The following is a 15,764-nucleotide window of genomic DNA, read 5'->3' as shown; positions in this document are numbered from 1 at the left end:
TTTCAATCATAAACCAAATAAACCACTGGCTGATGGAAACTTACCATATCCCTTTCAGAAGGAATGTTGAAAGACAGAGGAACGATCTTGGATGGTACCATACATTGACCTCTTCCATCTGTCAAACAGCTTGGTGCCATGGTAACCTAAACCTTGAGTGGCCTTCTGTTTGCATGTGCTGCTATTGTTTCCCCTGACCTTAACTTTACATAGAGGCACCCATATGCTTTGTTGACACTCTCCTGCTGATCCTGTCTAAAAGCTGAATGATAGGGATTAGCGGGTGAGTAGGTGAAACAACAGATTGGCTGCTTAGGACCAGGAAACAAGACTGCTGTGATGTGAGTAAAACAAACTGGAATGAGGAAGAGATTACACTGGTGATTAAGATGGCGAGGAAAGTTTAAGAAGAGCGGCCACCAGCATCTCAATGCTGTCGCTGTGAAGGACCCAGTACTGTGTGGATTGAAATGGGGGGGGGGGCTTGTTTGTCAAGCTGTTGGGTTTTATACTGTTTACTCCGGGGGAAACACTTGGTATTTGAGTGAAAACATTCCAAGCTTTCTTTCTGAGACCCTGTATGAGGTACTCTAACAGCATGGGGTTTAGCTGTCATCGCTCTGTTCTGATGCCCCAGCTGTGCAGGACACAACTTCATTGCTGCCATCAGAGAAGCTGCCCCCATGGAGTGTATTGTAGCTATTAAGGGCTCAAATAATTAGAGGGAGTAATGAGAGGAAAATTTAAAATAGACCTGAATGTATTTTCATAACTTAGCTCACAGTTTTTCCTCCTTCAACCTTGTAATTTCTGGTGTCTGGGAGAAATGCAGAACAGCTAACATTAACATTTGGCACTCAGGTCTTCACCGCAGACCAAATTCTATAGAAACATCCTCATACTCAGCATGCATGACCACCGTATAGTCTGTGGCAGGGCATGAATGCACGTCTTGGCTGGTCCCAGTTACTCTCAAATACGCTCTCAATGGCCCCCGCTCCACTGTATACTTGTCACCGCCCATCGCCGAAACCTTAATGGACAGAATTTCCTTCTGCTTGCTTGTGTCTTTACGCAGTGGTTCGATGTGTTGTGATTGGCTAAGGTCAGCTTGGGTAGGCGTCCACTGGGTTCTTTCAGCAACAAGGTGGTAACTCAATCCATACTGAGGGAGGCAGAGGGGGCCAATGGCATTTCCAAGCTAAAAATACAGCCTGCCAAGCCTGACGTAATGCAGCAGCCAGAGGAGCGGGGGCCTAAGTAATTGGGTGCATTAAATGTGGACCCACAACCCCTCAGTAGAGTGATGTGTGTGTGCACACAAGAAGGGCTTGAGAGACAAGGGGAGGGGAAACAGAATGGGAAAACCATGTTTTATGACCTCTGCAGGATGTGAAAGATGATACAGAGATTGTGTGCGTGGGTTTGGGGATTTGTCAAAGGGAGGGTGTTCTTATCCATCCATTACCTACATTAGCTCTCTGTATTGGTGCGTGTGTATGCTTTAATAAGCTAAATTAATCCATATATTACGTCAAACTGAGTTCTTTTCATTCACCACCATCATTGCCACCACAGCTCTCAATCAAGACCATTTCCCCTGCTTTGTGCACTAGATACCACAGCGGGAAATACTGCTTTAAAAAGACATGGATTCATACTGATTATTCTACAAAGCAATTAAGCAAAAAAGCAACGAGCACATAGGAAAACCGTAATTAAAATGTTGCATAGTAGGCACAAAAGTACCCAGTTTGCAGGACTTCCATTAAGATAATACAGGAAACTGAGTTGTCCCTCCTTCCTTCTCCTCCCCATCACTCCTCTTTGCTCTCTCCATCCCTCCCCTCTTAGAGTGTGGTGTTTACATTAGGAGGCAGCTATGTTTATGGAGGCCTGTCTGTGAGGGGGAGGGGACGGTACAACAAAAAAGGACATGAAAAGGAGAGATGAGGAGGATGAGCAGAGGACAAGGGAGGAGCTCTAACTGCGGGCACAATAATATGAGACAGAGCAAGCGCAAGGAAGCAGAAAGTCAAAATTAAAGTCTCCCGGCCAAAAATACTACACATATTAATAGCCTCTCCAATTCTATGTCCTGCATAAAATTGCCTTTGTGCCTAGGAGACAGTAGAGATTTCAGCAGCAAAGTATTCATCTATGTGTTGCTAACACATTAGCACATTAGCACATTAGCTATAGGTGATGTAACCTTTCAGAGGTCAGCATTATTGGTTCTTGGTTCTGTTAACATCACTTTGGTTTCTCCGATCAAAAAAGCTATTTCTGCGTTATTGTTTTAAATGTTATTCTGCCACTTTGACATGTTTCCATCTCTTGCTGAACAACATACTTTGTGACTTTGGCAGTTCGATTCAAGACTTTTCATTAAAATCAGACGGTTGAGTGGAATGAGGTAGTATTGACTCATGAGCTTAACAGATTTAACAGATTGAAATGCTAATAAATACTGAATGAGAAAACCATTTCATATATTTCCAAATTATGAAAATTGAACACCCTGAAGTGATACCTGCCAAGATACGACTAGGGATGAAACTAATGGAGATTTTCATTATGTTGAGGCTGATGAGGCCTTTTTTCTCAACTAACTGATTTAGCATTTGATCTATAAAATGCCAGAAAACTTAAATGTCCTCCATAGTTTCCTAAAGCCCAAGGTGAAATCATCATCAAATTGCCTGTTTTATTTGACCAACAGTCCAAAGTCAATTTAATATCACACAAACTGATCAAATTGATCAATTGATCGACAAATCTAGATGAGACACTGGGATTTTGGGCAAGAAGGAAAAAAATGCTTTGCTGTTGCACTCAATGACTCACTATTTATTCTGTATTAGGCTTCAACCAGCAAACCAGCGACAGTCAGCTGACGCCTAAAGCAAAATTCACGATCATCTCAAGCATCATTGATCAGGGTGATTTAAGAGCGGGTCTTGTTCACTGTGTTTGCAGTTAGCCTTTTCTCTAAATTTCTTTTCCATGAGCTGTTGGAGCCATGCTGTTAGCCGTCGTGTCGAGGCTTTGTCATCAGCTGATAAAAACATTACAGCTGCGTGAGGTTGGTCATGCAGTTTCCTTGGTGACTCCTGGCTGACGGCGTGGGGGCAGTGGAACGAGGCAACAACTTGTTTTCATACACAACAAAGGACACAAAGCTGCAGGTTTGTCAGTCTTATTTTCTCTCCATGTCTCACACACACACACACACACACACACTTGTTTATCCCTTTCTACATTTCTAAAGCCCTTCGCTTTCTAAAAATATTCCACGTTAAGCAGGGTGAGGTTGGTATTGACAAGCAAAGATACAGGAAGCAACTGTTCTTAAATTAGATCTACTGTAAATGGCCTTCAGGCACTCACTTGCGTCTGCAATCATGCTAGACAGTATCAACATCAGATACCAAACATGTATACAACAAGTTTGATAAAGACAGGTGATAACAATTTATTTGTGTCAGACATTAGATAGAGAGTCATTTGAGATTACAGTGGAAGACATAATACCATGTTTCATTTTAAAGACAATATGACTGCTTGATGCTGCGTTTAATCACTATACGTCAGTAACAAAAGTGACTGCAGAGGAGCAGACAAACTCGTTTCTGGACTTGTGACAAATGATCAACAGAAGTCATACTTACAATGCATCTGGTACACAAACATATGCATTAGACCAATACTGGCAACACATCATTTTGCCTGACTCTGACACCCGTAAATAGGGCCCAATTTACTTTTTTACCAAATCCGTGTTTTCCATTTTAATATTTCTGAATTTTGTTTTACAATTTACAGCACATTTTCTCATCAGAAAAGTATGTAACCATGTGGATGAAAAATTGAAAATTTCAACAACAAGAAAATATTAAAAGTGAATTTGATGTTTTATTTTTGATCAAACCAAATGTGCATATAAAAATGTTTTTGAAATAATTTATCGGAAAATTTTACAATGATTGTATTGTTGCAATACTTGTACTGTGAATGGTCCCCTATTAAATAGGTTATTACTCGATTACTAATAATTTCTTCCCATGGATCCTCTGGAGTAGGCTACAGCCTGCATATGCTCCTCGATGTACCTTTTTATTTGTTTTAAAGGAATATCTGACTCTGCCCACGCAGCCTTCACCAAGTTTGTGTCTTGCATCTGCCGATGTGGTTGCACTTTTGAGAGTTTGTTGAAGTAATGAGCTCTAGCTAGCACACTGATGTCGATATGACACCGTGTGTGTGTCTTCCCTTGGTAACACAAAGAGCAGGCTGCTCGTAAATGGAAACAAAACATGGCAGTATAGTTTTTCTGTTCGTTTGGCTGGAGTGCTGTGAAAAGACGCTCACAACGCTAGGAAAAACACGATTTTATAAATTGCAACCACATTTTGACAGATTCCGAGACATTGAGTGTTTAACAGCAGATTCCATTTTTGTGGTCAAATTCCGCAATTCCATCCGTGTTTACCGCATAATGGAAATCATAAGGCCATACGTAAAGATGAAATCGTTGACTAATATTTTGATCTATTCTAGCTGTGTCCTTTGGGTATTCACTGACCAAAATTATTAAAACTCAAGCACTTTCCATTGACAACATAAGTTGAACAAGGTTAGCTGAGCTTATTACAGCTCAGCTTCCAGCCAGCAGTCGTACAGGTCATTTATCACAGGCATTAAATATGCAATACACAGCACCCTTAGACTTAGATTCTCCTTGCAAGCAAATCTGAACCTTTTTCAAGCTGTCAGATGCCACCTGACAAAGCATTTAGACAAAGGGACACTTAGTGCTGCCATCAAAGCTTTTTAGGCTGAAGAAATAAGAAAAAAAAAAAAGGTTAATCGAGGTTGTGCCCTGTGGGATAGTCAGCTCACTTAAGTGACAGATCCTTTAAGGTCATGGCTTGGCTTGCCTAAAAGGAGTCAGCGGACATTGTGACATATATTGATTCAATTCAGTCGTGTACTTCTACTACTACTTCCCCACACACACACACACACTCTCTATCTACATAAGTTCTATTTTCCAAAGAATACAATGCTGTCTGAGGAAGCCCAAGGAATACAGGATGAGCTGGAGCTATGCTTCAGGATAATCACTGCCAAGCGCTATAACACTCAGGTTTTCTGACCTGAGAACTGAGGCCTACAGGTGGTGGAGACAGAACCAGGTTCTATACCCAGTAAAGTAAAGACAATAAGGACATTTCCTCACAGTGGTCAGTCTGAAATCTTAACAGGAAATTTAAGAGCATCTATCCTGTTACAGTAGGGAGAGAGTGCAACAGTGCTGCCTTTGATGCATTAGGAGTGGCCAGGAGGGCTATTAGAGGAAATCTCCTTAGAGACAGATAGTTTGTATCCATTTGTGTCATCTTCCAAACACAGCAAAACAGTGGGGGTACCCCCCCTCCGTCCTGACACAGCTTTATACAATTAAGCGTTCAGGGACCCAGTGGAATAATGACATTACAAAGAAACTCTGGGACTAAGATCAATGGAGCAGAGACAATATTCATCTGTCCTTCTATCCATGAATGGATCTTGCCAGACGTCCCCTCAAGAGTGTGATAAGAGTTCAACAGGAAGCTCAGTTGCTTCCCAGCTTCTAGCTTTATTTTACTAGAAACCTTGAGTAGAACTTAAGTGGCAAATTGACACTTCTGAATACTAGGCTGCTGAGCACAATTGCTTCCAGGTTAAAAATCGTCACCGTTTTCACCATTTTCCAATAGTTTTCAGACATATGCACCTGCTCTGGAGATAGAGTTGGTTGATGTCTACCAAATTGGAATATGGCGATGTATGCAGTGGAACATCACGATGGACAGTGACATTGTTAATGCGGGGTGGGGTGAGCGTCTTATGGGTGGTAGTGCGATTATATAAGCTGTTTTTCCTTTAATGGCATCGTTCATCAACCCAACCCTAAGTGTTAGCCTTAAATTAGCTGGCTTGTTAATAATGTATAAATTCTAATGATAAAATACAGGTCAATGATGAACTATTAAAATCTGCGCCTCACTTTAATTATTAGAAACAGTATGACTGCTTGTTTTTCAAATTATGCACTTCTACCACATTTGTCAGTTGTGTAAACAGAGTGACGAGGACACACACACACACACACACACACACACACACAGGCAGGAGAGAAGCCCCTGCCCACACATCATCACATAAGGCGATGGTCCTTTTAACTTCATTATGCAGAAGAAGCGATGCCTGTTAATCCAAGAAAAATTTATTATAAAGATAAGCGCTACATGTGATTAAAAAAAGAGCAGAGGAGCAGAATCACTCAAATGGCCAGGAATTACACAGCGTACCTTCAATAAAGCCTCATCCCTAGGTTATGAAAACAAACAAGCCTCTTTGCTCTGTAAAAAGGGAGAGTACAGACAGACTGGGAGGCAGGAACAAGTTTAAATGAATGAAATGTAGGCTGAGAACCTAGACAAAAACTCCATATCAGTTTACTCCACAGACACACAGGTGTGTGGTGTTACAACAACAATGTGCTGCTCTAACATTTCCTTCCACTGGATCCACTGTGCTTGCCTGCCACTACCGGAAGACAGAGGGACAAAAAGCAATAAGCTTCAGATTCCCAGAGGAGCCATGAAAGTTTTTTCCGCTGCACGTTTAAGATGCCAAACATAACTAATTAAATCATCTTAACAGGCACAGCAGTTCTTCCACGGAAGTGGACAAAGAGTCAAAGAAAAAAAAACAGAAAAGAAAAATGTTATATGTATATATATATATATATATATATATATATATATATATATATATACATATATATATATATATATATATATATATATATATATATATATATATATACATACATATATATGAAAAGAAACCACCATTTCTAGACATCCTGCTATGCTGTTCAGAATAATGCATCAAGTGACTTTTTTGGAGTATTAAGCAGCTAATAATTTTTCCCACTCACTTCATTGAGGGTGTACATTAGAACTAACAGCTATCAAGTTTGTTTCAAACTTAACAGAAACTCGGTAGCATAGCACAGATTCACTACCACAGCTGGTGTCTTTTCTTGACACCATCTCCTCTAAATCCTCTATCATAACACTAATGTATCGCACAAGGAGTGATCATAGGGAGGTCATTTTCCAATCCATATGATAGCACATTCTGGCAAAAATTTAATTCAATCCCCTGCAAAGCAGAATACCAGAAGGAAGAAATAATAAACACATTTTTTGTTTGGATTTGTTTGGGCTGCTAAAATTAACTCTAACTATGACAAACAATGAGTTTGTTTTCAAATATGTAAGGGGTATGTGTGAGCACATGCACAAGTGTGAGTACAGAACAGCACAATCACTGTAGCATCTTGCTAGTGAAACAGGAAAGCTCTGGACTGGGCAGGACGGCTACTTAGGCTAACTACTTCCTGTCAGCGAGATTAGAGAGCAGGATGATCACACAAGCTGCCAGGCTGTTTCTCACTCGCCGGACATTTAGGATGGCTCCACAGTCACAATCACTGAGTCTCATTACGCACAGCAATATATCTGAACTATGTCACGGCAAGATGACATGAGGAGAGGGAAAGGGGTTATAGCCACCAATCAAGGAATCTTTCACTGTTCTGGGGTATGATATTGAATGTGAAGATGTGACCTGTTCACTCCTCTCACATCATCAGGACAGATATGACTATGGCATTTTAGCTGTTCATCTCGCTCTCTGCAGGGACTGAAGACTCATCTTTCCCCTCAGTGAAGTGAGGGGACACTGAGAGGGCAGGAAGGCGGGAACACAAGGAAGGCACAAGGGAGAAGGAGAATAAAAAAAGCCCAGAGGAAGTCCAGCATCCTGTGTTAAATCGCGTCTGTTTCCTAATGAAACCTGCACTCCATTGTCAAACCAAAGCCATCTCCCTCTGGTCACCACAACCTCCAGCAGACGGCATCTTGGCATTGCAAAAGAAGGACGCGGAATTCAAATAGCTGACAAACTGGAACATTAACTTAAAACAGTTGCTCAGAGGAAACATTAAACCCACCTCTATGTGAATTCTCAGTGAACATTATAACAGTAAGTGAACTCTGTGGAGTGATGACATTCGCCGAACCACTTGTGATGTGAAAATGTAGGTCATCGCAAATACTGACATGCAGGGAAAGTTTTCTGCGCCTGGATGGCGGTGCAGCAGCCAAAAACTGCCGGCCCCTCACTGGAAACAACCACATGAACTATCAAAGTCACACTAGCCCAAATAGCATGCTCAAGTGCTATTTATGGAACATATAACAGTCGGTGTACATGAACCTGGGTCGGAAACCATCAAAAAACAAACAATGTGTACTTTCAAGTAATTATTAGACATGATCATGACCTTATTAGCCTTGCTACGTGGCTGGAGGATTGGCTGCTGTCAAATTGTAAGACAATGGCTGCCAAAACTTTTTTTAAAAAAGGGAGACAAAATAATACAAATATTTTCCACAAAATAAATTTAGGTGACGAGGGAGTGAGAAAGGAGGTTGAAAATAGGGGCAAAGAAAAAGGGGAAGGCTTGAGAGAGAGAGGGGGAGGTGGATGAAGCAGGCAGCAGAGAATCCAGCAATGACGACAGCGACCAGAGAACAACATGCCAAACCCTGGAAGTCATTTCCTGCTTCATCGAAGACTTTTATGGAATTCTAGCAGTGTGGCTAACGTCACAACAAGAAGGAAAGACGGAAAAAGTTCAGGCCCTTCTCCCCCCTTCTAAATCCAGTCCCTCTACCCTCTTTTAACCAATAATTGATGTTTGCTAGGTAATGCTACTCATTCTAATACTTGCTTTTCAGTGGTTTGCACAATTAAAATGTGTTCTTCTTTAGATTCTGAGGCTGTGACTCCAGGAGCATGGAGTATATCCATTATCACTGGAAAAGTGATAATGGTATAGCGTGTGCAAAATAACAATGTACTTGTGTGAAACATTGATAGCTTTGGCACTTACTGTAAGCCACAGTTTACCAGATCTAAAAGCTATAACTTGGGAACAATCCTTTTAAATCCAATAAAACTCCCGCCAGCTAATGTTGTTTTGTGCAATATTTGTTTTCCCTCCCAAATGGCACAATAATCACTTTTAGAGAGGAGAGCTGCACTTTTAGAAAACATCAACAAAGTCAGAGAAAGCAGCAATGATGGTAAGCAACAGAAGGATTACAGCAGCGATGTACCAGGGGGTGGTCAATCAGGTGGCTTTAAATACTGCCCTCCTCGAGGGATGCAGGGGAAATGGAAGCAGCCTTCACCACTGTGATCAATAGCTAAGTGCCTTTCTGGCATTTGTCTATTTAATCCATTATCGAAGGCCATTTGAGTCTGCAGTGTGGACGAGAGACCTACAGCGCTCACAGGAAGAGTTGAAATATGGAAGCAGGATACATGTGGACAAGACACACCCACTGACAGCACCACCCTGCTCACGTGTGGAAACACATGCATTAATACTACTAATGGGGACACACGGGCCATCGAAACAGCTGACGTGTCACATAAACATGACAAACATGAACTGCCTCTGAAAGCTACTACATACACCGACAAATGTTTGCTGTAATATTACAAAAACAACAACAAAAAAAACACTCAAAAAACAAAAAAAACACTCAAAAAACAGCATACAGCAACCCAGAGCACTGTCGGCCTTGTGGAAAGCAATTACTGAATCACAAGAGGTCCTTCATTTTGGAGTGCAAGACATTGAGACACAGAAAGAGAAGGGGAAGGAGGACACAGAGAAACTTGTCATTGCAGCAGGATGTCCTTTCAATGTGAGACTGACGCACTGCCTGCCAAAACTCCATGGTATCTACGTGTCCCTTCTCACAGCACCCCTGCATGTACTTTTGCACATGTACATTATCTATGTATAACCACCACATCCAAGCAATCAGCAAAGCCAACAGTGGGTGTGCGACAGCACTTAAGAGGTGTCCAGTGAGGACTGCAGCACTGCCACAAGTGAAAGTTGGGAGGTAATGAAACAGGTTACTGACAAAAGAAAGACCACGGAGATTGTTGCCACAGAAGTCTGCTGTCACATGAGAACAGTTTGCTTGCCATTTTCTTTAATCTTGTAACTCAGTAACTCACACAGACTTTTTCGTCTCATTGAAAAATGTCATTTCTTCAGACAACTCTTAATCAAGAGCTAGCGGTCCCACTTTATAATTAAGAAAATGTACAAACATTTATTGGACTGTTGAAAACATATCTACACTGTCTAATCCAAGCACACAGTATAGTCTCCTGCGGTGTGTGCCCATGTGGGAAAACCCATGTTGTAAGCAAGTTAATGATTACAATGCAAAACAACCAGTTGACTGACTGGGTAGGAGTGAGATGGCAGTCAAATGAAATGTCCCCAAACTCACTTTGCGCAACCAGTCATGGGGCACAAATACACTCTCAAACACTCACAGGGTAGTTTAATGGCATTGCAAGAGTTCTGCTTCTAGGTAAGAGAATATATTACCTTTAAGCTAATTTAACTACAGTATTAATAGTAGTAGTATGATAATGCAGAGGTGATTTAAATACGTTTAATAATAGTAACCAAGACTAGAATTACAGTATTTATTAAGACAATAGCACAAACAACCAAGCACACCAACATCCTGTTATTTTACTTTGCCTCAACAACAACAGTCAACAAATCAAAACCACTGGCAACTTCGGACGTGAAGACCTCAAGCCACCGGAATCCTGACCAGATAAAAAAGGAAAAGTAATCAGCGAGACAGCTACATCCTTAAGAAAAGGAAAATAGAAATTAGGAATGGTGAAAACTGAACAGGAAAGAAAAACAGTCAACTCCCATCACACATTAATGATGGACATGTGGCCAATTTTGATTTCTACAACAACAAAAATCTATTACAAAGTTACTACCTCATGTATCCAACTATGACACAAATAGCCACCACTGAAAGACTCCCCGAACTGCACAACAGAGAAGGTGTCGCATCAAGAAAGTCATACCCTTCAACCAAACCTTAACAAAAAGCGCAAACACAACTCAAACAATAGATAAGGCCAGGCCTTGAGCGGCATTGGGGTGGAAGGACCAATGAATTCCTGCCGCCCCACACTCAGCAGCAGCACTGCTATAGCCTAGCATAGATGCTGCGCAGCACGGATGACCACAGAGAACAAAGACTTCAATTATGTGGAGCTCTAACAGGAGAGCTAAAAACGGGACCATGGGCAGGGAATAAAACCTTGGAGTGCTGCCGGAATGCTGAGCATTTAAGCACCATCGACACACAACACACTGTCACTCCCAAATCGCACTGCCACCGTCACTGAACTTTCTCCAGCCTCCATGAAACAGGGCAGTGTTCAAGTGGCTGAAACAGAGGACTCTTATGCTTAACTTGCACCCAAACTTGTCAAGTGCGTAACTGCAGTTAAAGAACAGTGCATGATACAGTAGGGGGAGGGAAGCTTTCTATGGTTTCTTTGTACCTTGGGTTACTGACCCATATACACCGCAGGGTAACAAAAATAAATATTAACCCCTGAAAGGCAAGTCCACAAATCTGAAAGAGGAGTTTGAGCATGTGTCATGCAACCAAGGTCAAGGGACGACACATTTCATTAATTAGTCTGCACAATTAGAAAATGTATTAAACAGGTTCACTTTTCTCTCCAAAGACAATAATGCAGCCGAAGATCTGATTTCATATATTTTCTCTCTCAGTGTTTCTATCAGAAAGCATAATTTTCACTTCCCAGTCTTGACAAAGTTAGAGAATGTCAGTTCTTAACTTTGGCCAGAATTCAGAAACAGTTTGTAAGTTTGCACACAAGAGTGGCGTTTACTTAGTGGAATCTCACTTCTCAGAATGGTAACCATCATTTTGGCAACCAAAAGAGGCATTTATTGCCCAACAAATATGAACAGATAACACAAGTCAGCCATTGACACACAAAAAGTCTGCTTCAGGAGGAGGGCCTAGGGTCAGCACTCAAAGGAAAGGGCTTTCATTACTGCCAACCATATCCACATACATTACAAATGGAATGTATCTTAAATCTGCATTTCAAGGTGGATTGTTGACATTTCTATCATGTCTCAAAATTTGTCAATTAAGACTATGACCAAGCCTGTTTATTACTTTCTAACGTTGTTTGAAAAGCGCAACAAACTGCTCTGGCCTCTCCATGACAGCAGCGTGCGTGAGTGCATACCTAGTTTCTCCACGAGTTTGAGCATGACTCCACCAATATGGATTTCCCCGGTGACCCTCAGCGACACGTCTCTGTGGAGGTCGGTGACATGCATCTTCAGTTCCCACGTCCCATCGGCGTAACAGCCATCGGGCATCCGGATCCCGTCCAGCGCCATCCTGCCAAACAAACCCACAGTCAGGTGGGGAAATGATCTGGCTAAACTTCTGTCACACTGGAGTGAAGAGAAACTTTTTGACCCTCTGGTAAGGAATACATGTGGTGCAAAGTCCATGCATGCGAGGTCTTGAGAAACAACTGTACCCTTTTATGATATTTTCAAGCAGACTAGGCTGATATTTCTGAACATGTGTACTTGGGAGGGATGTAAATTAAACTCACTAACTAGCAGAGCTGAGCACTGTTCTAGTATTGAGTGCTTGAGTATTTTTCATTTGTATTTCTAAATATATGCTTCTACTCCAGGGAAACTATACATTTCTACTTAACTGCATTCACAGTATCTGACAGCTGTAGTTGCTGGTTACTTTACCGTGGCAGCCACCCTTTTTTTAAAAAGGGGCACACACAGCAAAGTCAGTTGACTAGTCATGGCTGACACTTCTCAGCCTGCAACAACAGTTGTATGATGTCTTCTGTTGCTCTGGAAGATTTTTCCAAAGTCTGAAAAAAAGTAACCCTGATGGTGTCAAGAGTGATGTCATTACTCGGTCCCTCAGCTTGGACTAGGATTACAGGTTTATAATAGAAAGTACACAACAAAATGGTATAGCAATATTTTAAATTTAGCATGATTTTTGCATCAAAGTGATGCAAGTTTCTTGATCTGTCACACCTTCAATACAAAACACGCATTTCCATAATTACTTTATCCATAAATTTAATAAATTTAAAAATCCATTAACTTTCCATATATCAATATTGATGATATGAAATGACAAACTATGATAGAGAATTTTATTGCTATTGCCTACTTCTAACAAGGTTCATCCTTCATTGTGAGTGGTTTTACTTTTGATACTTTTCAACATACTTTGCTGCAAATTCAGTGCAATTCTGAATAAAGAATGCTTTTAAAGGAGTATTGTTTTCATTCTGGTATTTCTACTTGTACTTAAGTAAAGCTAGTAAAGTAAGAGATACTTCTTCCAACATGAGCACACTGTTACAGCAATACAACAGTGGTAACAGACGTGGTGGTTTAGCTCATTAATGAACATTAGACCATCAAGGATGATTTAGAAAGGGATGGTCAACTGTTTGCCCATCACTGTGGTTGTCCTCATGCTTCTTGCTGGGAATAAGACGCGCCCTGTTGTATTAAGTCACTGCCAAAAAGTTACATTATGGCGTATATGTCATGCTTTGATCCGAGAATGTCCAGCATAGAGTGGCCTGGCGATCAAAAGAGAAGTCTTATCAATAAAACACGGCAGAACAAAGGCTATGGGCCCGTGGCTAACGTTCAACAAGCACCTTTTGCAGCTATTATCTCGCAAATGTGCCGGTTCACCTGTTAAAAATAACGGTAAAGTCCCTCTTACAAATAGGCAGAAGGGTTAATTATGTAAGCGAAGTCCGCACAACAGCTTCCCGGCTACGTGCACAGTCGCTAAGTCGCTCGATACGGGAGTGAGTTTAGTAGAAAGTGTGCCTAAAAGCAAACAACCCGCTAAAATTAGCTTAAAAATAAGAACTGTTCATCTAAGCGTAGATTAAATGTAGCGGAAGACAACAATAAATACGCTTTCATATTTCATAGCGGCGAACGAGCAAAGCGGTTGAGGACGAACATTAAACTATACTCACCTTCACAAAGACGAGGAGAAAAAAACTCTAAAACAATCGACTACACGGTACAGAACAAGTGCCCCCTCTTTAAATCATGTATAAAGTCTTTTGTAGACAATAAAAACAGAAAGAAATCCCCGAAGAACTCGCTGAAGAAGTGAAGTATCCCAAACAGTTTCCCTGCAAGCTTCGGCTTAATGGAGTCCAGCCGTCCCTCTTTCTCTCTCCCTCCCTCTCTCCAGCAGCAGATAACGTCACTGCTCCAATCCCACTTTTCCTTTCATACTGGGAGCTTTTCTGATCGCCTACTGGTCCCCCCTGTCTCTCTCACACACACACACACACACACACACACACACACACACACACACACACTCTCTCTCTCTCTCTCTCTCTCTCTCTCTCTCAGGGCTTAAACTGGACCTGAGTGTTTGAACTGTGGGTTAATTCTCCCTTTTTGACCCAGTATGTGGGGTTATCTGAGAGCCACTTTGTAGGAATACAAATCATTATTTTTTTATCATTATTTGACCAGTAATATGGTCTTATATTCCAAAACGCTATATTCAGCCTTAAACATTTGGGGGGTTAAACAACAGAAGTAAATAAATAAATAAATAAAATAATCAATGAAAAGAACTCATTGATAAAGAATGTGAACAGAATACAGTAGACTTGTATATGTGTTATATTACAGACTTTGTCAAACTGCAAGCCTCCACATTAGAAAATTCAACAGTTTGTGGCAGGGATAATGGACATGCAGTTAGGATCTCAAGCTGCCTTTTATGGCAATAGTGCTGCCTAGCCCTGCAGCAGCATCTAGGGAACTTTGGGTCTTTAGCCACGGGAGTAAGAGCACAAAATAACAAGGCATTTTGTTTTTTGTCACTTTAGAAGTTTTAAAAACTGAAAAGTGTCTCCAAAAATGTTTTTTCCTTCCAGCATCGAGCAATTCCATGAGAATAAAAAGCCTCAGTGAAAGATTGTGAAGTGTGGAAATTAGCCAAGGTATACAGATATCTACTTTCATTCCTGACACATCACATATATTCAGTGAGCATTTTATTGTAATGTTGTAGGTGGTCCATGTGGAGGAATGTCAGATTACTTCACAAACTCTTTTGGGTTTTAAAGTAAAGAAATCAACTATATTTCATTATTTTATCTATTATAAAATATGATTCTGGAGCGTATCAAGTAGGTCCAGCTGCAGACAAATAATATAAAGTGCAGTATTTATCTCTGCATGTAAAAACTTCTTACAAAATGGAGAGCTGGAAAGTAAAGTAGAGAGCTTCCAAATTGTACTTAAATACAGTAAATGAATAAATGAATAAATATTTTCTTCATCAACCAAATGCAAGACACTGATAAAGATATCATCTGCAGGTTGTTGCTCTACACAGCAGCAGATGAATAATGGCATTTTATATGTGCATTAAATCAAATGATGACCCAAATGACAAAAAAAACAAAACAGAGATAATGGCCACTGTCTCTTTCCAAAGCAGCAGCATAATGCACCCCAACACACTCTCCAAGTGGTCTGCAGTAAAGACCCATGAATCATCAGTGTTTCTGGCTCGGTGTCCCGGTGAACTCGCTCAGCTCCAGTCCTCCAGCTCTGGAATCTGGGCCTTCAGACTACAGTCAGCATCAAAGCGATTTATAACATCTCTCCATGCAGCTCTGACCCCCCTTGTCAGTGT

General features: G+C 41.0%; 1 protein-coding gene across 4 annotated transcripts in view; it reads right to left on the bottom strand.

Moving 5' to 3' along the window:
- The window catches only part of fermt2 (fermitin family member 2), a 44,659-nt gene extending 30,348 nt beyond the window's left edge, over positions 1-14,311 (bottom strand). Inside the window, exons 1-2 of one of the 4 annotated variants that reach the window (XM_038729159.1) lie at positions 14,071-14,311; positions 12,262-12,419 (exon numbers count right to left, since the gene is read on the bottom strand). In XM_038729159.1, the coding sequence (XP_038585087.1) occupies positions 12,262-12,418 (157 nt within the window). In that variant the 5' untranslated portion in view covers position 12,419; positions 14,071-14,311. The remainder of the gene's footprint in view (positions 1-12,261; positions 12,420-14,070) is intronic. The other 3 variants (XM_038729160.1, XM_038729161.1, XM_038729162.1) reach the window with 3 other exon arrangements.
- Positions 14,312-15,764: the final 1,453 nt, after the last annotated feature.

Source organism: Micropterus salmoides, unplaced genomic scaffold, assembly GCF_014851395.1.
Source record: "Micropterus salmoides isolate LMB-PRFRI ecotype aquatic unplaced genomic scaffold, ASM1485139v1 Ms_hic_scaffold_19, whole genome shotgun sequence".
Classification (NCBI taxonomy): domain Eukaryota; kingdom Metazoa; phylum Chordata; class Actinopteri; order Centrarchiformes; family Centrarchidae; genus Micropterus; species Micropterus salmoides.
The sequence above is the reverse complement of the archived record's forward strand: the minus strand, read 5'-3'. Positions and strand labels throughout refer to the sequence as shown.